This window comes from Chiloscyllium plagiosum, chromosome 11, assembly GCF_004010195.1.
Source record: "Chiloscyllium plagiosum isolate BGI_BamShark_2017 chromosome 11, ASM401019v2, whole genome shotgun sequence".
In the NCBI taxonomy this organism is placed as follows: Eukaryota; Metazoa; Chordata; class Chondrichthyes; order Orectolobiformes; family Hemiscylliidae; genus Chiloscyllium; species Chiloscyllium plagiosum.
Genome location: NC_057720.1, coordinates 71,824,303 through 71,828,804, shown reverse-complemented (window position 1 = coordinate 71,828,804; position 4,502 = coordinate 71,824,303). Strand labels below are relative to the sequence as shown.

The 4,502-nt window shown below is 38.9% G+C and overlaps 1 protein-coding gene across 2 annotated transcripts in view; it reads right to left on the bottom strand.

Moving 5' to 3' along the window:
- Positions 1-4,502, bottom strand: part of dennd1b (DENN/MADD domain containing 1B) — a 299,799-nt gene that overhangs the window by 111,189 nt on the left and 184,108 nt on the right. For both annotated transcript variants that reach the window (XM_043699790.1, XM_043699791.1), the window contains one exon: positions 2,385-2,495. In XM_043699790.1, coding sequence (XP_043555725.1) covers positions 2,385-2,495 — 111 coding nt within the window. The remainder of the gene's footprint in view (positions 1-2,384; positions 2,496-4,502) is intronic.

Genomic DNA, 4,502 nt, shown 5'->3' with positions numbered 1-4,502 from the left:
CTGGTGTTGTGTGATTTTTAACTTTGTAAACCTGCTAATGACAGCATTCCAAACATCCAAGAATAAAGGAGCACAACAAAGGTTGAAAATCAATGTGAACTCAGCAAACACAAACCAACCTGGTTTCACAAATAAAGACCTATTACAGAATCTATGGCACCATAAATCTCCAGATAGATTTGAACAATGTTTCTCCCTCCCATCAGGAAATCTTGGAGCACAAGCCTTGAACCACTCAGGTTCTTATCACCTGTTACCCTCTGATACCAACTGTAGCTAGACAATAATTGCAGAATGACATCACACTTCAGTCTGTATGAAAGGTTGTAAACATTTCACACAAAGTTCCAAGATAATGACCGTTAGTACTCCCTGTGGGGAGCAGCCTTTGGGAAAGTTGGGGGAGGGGGCAGATGAGTAGAGGAACATTACACAGTACATGAAAATGGTTTTCAGGCGAACGAAGTATGAACAAAGAACAAAATAGGACTGCAAATTTTAAACAGAAACAGAAACTACTGTCAGCATTCAGTTGGTTCAGCAATATCTACAGCCAGAAAAGGCAATGTAGTACTTCGAAGGGCAGACTCATTTCGATATTAGAAATGTTAATTGGTTTGTACTCTCCATTGTTGCTGCCTCACCCACTCAGTGTTTACCAGGTTTTCCACTGCTGTTTCTGTTGCCAAATAGCTTGAGTTCTGAAGTGCATCTTTGCAGCATAATTGCTAAGATTGTACATTTGTTTTTTCATGGTCACAGCAACCGATCTTATCCTTAACTCTTTTTAGGGAAGCTAAGGCTATTGAATTCCACCAGCCAGGGTGAAATATTTCCACAAGAGAGCAAAACAAGTGACAATCACACAAGACTCACAAAGTAGTCCATCAGTCCAACAGTAAGTTGTGCCTGAACTACGGAGCACTCTGAAAATAATGCAAAACTGAGGGAAGGTTAAAACAAAGGTGGGAGCAAGGATAGATGTAAGAAGGCAAAAAAGAAGGCTTGTTAATGAACTATTACAGAGGATCCCGACATGCACAATTTTTATTTTATATTTAACCCTGCACCAGAAATTATAAAGACCTTAGTGATCTGGAAGGGAGACTCTTTAAAAATGATGAGAGAGGTGATTATCTTAATTTTAGTGGCAAAGACTGCAGTTAGTAAGAGGCACGTCAACAGAAAGACTGGAATGGTATTTAAATGCTTCAATGCATCCAACAGGTTTAATTGGAAGTACACTAGCTTTCGGAGCGCCGCTCCTTCATCAGGTGGTTGTGGAGGACACAATTGTAAGACACTGAATTTATAGCAAAAGTTTACAGTGTGATGTAACTGAAATTATACATTGAAAAATATCTTGATTGTTTGTTGAGTCTTTCATCTGTTCGAATGCCATGATAGTTTCACTTCTTTCATATGTCAATCACAAAAAATTTTTAAAAGTTACATTCTCAGGTGAACTGTAACAATTGGTGTTAGCCAGATAATATGTTGAAGGTGTTAGTCCCCTGTGTCTACTGGAGTAAATCAGTTGCAATCCTCAGAATTTATTTGCAGGTGCAAATCCTATGAGGTCTATTACTAAAAGCTGCTCTTCATCATTCTCAATCATATCATTTTGGGCATTAGAAATCAAAAGTTCTCTAGCTGATCTGCAATTGCACTAATCTATGGAGACAGTGCATTTTGTCCTATAAAATGCATAAAATACTAATTTCTAATGAGATATAAGACCTATCTAGAAATAAGCCTTTTTTTCCCTTATGCTTAAAGGCCTGCTCATTTTAGCTGTCAAGCAAATAACTGGCTTTGAATTACTGAAGAACTATAAACAGGCCTTCCGGACACTCAGTTCCATGATGAGTGCAAAGCCTTTAAACCTGATCGAAATAGCCCCACTTCAATCACAAAGCATTAGCAGCCTTTTTCTAAACAGTAATATCACATCTTCTCAAGCTGCCACTCAGAAGCAGGAATCAATTTACTTATTGCAACTTGAAGTAACCATTATCGTGGTCTATTGCTTTCTCTGAAGTAGTCATGGCAGCACATCATTCAAGTGAGCAAAGAACAAAAACGCCCTCAGGTAACTTCTACATTAGCTACACGACAGTTAAATGAGCTCTGAAGAGTCAAAAAAAACCTCTCAGCTCCTGATAACAAGCAATAATTAATTTATCTGAATATAGCTCAAGAGACCTTGTACAGCTTAAACTTTTGTACATACAAAAGTCATGCCAAAGCCATCTCTCACACCATGCTTTGACATTGTCTAACAAAAATCAAATGGGATACAGCTTTTGTGTGGATATCACTTTGAGAGAAAATGCAGTCAATGAAAAAAATCCCCCTTTCCATTAGATGGCCCAAGTACTCACAGTGCTAAGTTTACTGGAGGTAATAATAATACGTCGTTCGTGCAGCATACTGGCATAAAGTTGCAACATGTTGTTGACATCCACAGCGACAAAATATTCAGTCATGTTTCTCTGTATCATGTAAATGAGATAATGGTAAGCAAATTATGCAATAAAAGATAGTCCTGCTTCATTTGAACATTTTGTTGTTTGAGTTATAAAATCTGCAACTCCATTTTTAAAGCGTGTAGATTTAATACTGTTCAATGTTTATGAAAATAGCCAACTAATATTTATTTCAATTTTTTTCTCTTCCTTAAAGAGAAATGGCTCCGAAGTGTTATTTATCAATCAACACAAAATCATACACTTCTCCTCCTTTTTAGTTGAAATAGGAAAGCATTAGAAATCGACATTCTTACATTTCCAGTTGACTGAAAATATTGTAGGAATTATGACATGACAGCTACTTTAGAAAATTGGAATTGGAGGCATTTGTGCACCATGTGCTGAAAACCACCATGTCCAGCAATTATGATTCTTTGGAGCTCCAAAGCGACCAGCAACTTTCTTCAATTCCATGGTTGAGTCTGACAACAGGTTTTGGCAGCGAACTTAAATCACACATTGGTACTGACACAGGAGGCAGCTGTGCCAGCCATCCTATCTGGGCTGGCCCTCTGAAGGAGCAATTCACTGAATGCCAATCCCCTGCTTTTCCCCCATAACCCTGCAACATTTCTTTCCAAATAATAACCTGACTCACTTTGAATGCCTCAATGAATCTACTTCCACACACTGGCTGGCAGTACATTCCAGATGCACTGCAAGAAACAGTTTTACTTTGTGTCGCTTTTGCTCCTTTGCCAGTTACATTTGCCCCTAGCTCTTGATTCTTTCATTAGTAGGAATTGTTTCTGTGAAGCTTATCTGAAGAGACCCCTCATGATTGTAAATATCACTAACAACTTACCTTTCAAACTTCTCTTCACAAAGTAAAACCATTCAATCTTTCGAATCTATCTTCACAAATAAAGTTCCTTATCTTGGGAGCATTTGCACAAACCTTTTCTGCACTTTTCTAAATGTCTTCATATCTTCCCTCAAGTATGGAGTTTAGAACTGTATGCAATACTCCAGCTGAGGCTAAACCTGTCTTTAATATCGATTTTATACAACTTTCTTCTTTTTGTTCTCAATGCACCAACTGATAAAGCACAACACCATAAAACTTTATTAACCAGTCTTTCAACCTGCCCTGCACACCTTCAATGATTTTTACACAGATAAATGCAAATCCCTCTGCTCCTATAACAACTGTAACTGCCTTATTCCACATTGTGTCACTGCAAAACCCAATGTATCAACTTATGTCCTTTCAAACTTCTTTGCTATTCTCATGGTTCACACCAATTTTACTATCATCTGCACATTCTGAAATTAGGACCTGTACGCCCAGGTCTAAACCATTAATGTTAAGCAAGAGGAGCAACAGTACAAATACTGATTTTCCACAGAACACAACTATACATTTTCCTCCAATCTTATAAACAATCATCCACCACAACTCTTAGTTTGCCCCTCAGCACTTGAGCTAAAAAGGTTCTGTTACATAAACCCACCGTCCAGCATGGTTTACTGTTTAATGAGCAGGTATTTCCACTGGAAGCAATATCTTTGAAGAGACAAATCTACTTACTTACTGGTTTCATAGTCAAGAATGTGGTGCTGGAAAAGCACAGCGGGTCAGGCAGCATCCGAGGAGGAGAATTCCTGGTGAAGGGCTTACGCCCAAAATGTTGATTCTCCTGCTCCTCGGATTCTGCCTGACCTGCTGTGCTTTTCCAGCACCACACTCTAGACTCTGATCTCCAGCATCTGCAGTCCTCACTTTCTCCTTACTGGTTTAATACATGTGTTATTCATAAATTTAAACTCCCAACAAACAGAGGAGCCTTGATTATCTGAACAAGACAGGCAGGCACTATTTCATTTGGATAATTGATTATTCGGTTAATTGATTCAATGCCTTTCCTCTGGGCTCAGAGTTTTCAGTTAAGTCCACTCCCCGTTCGGGAGACTAGGCAGAACCACACGGCACGAGAGTCCCCACTCCCCCCGTCCGCCTCCTAACTCTAT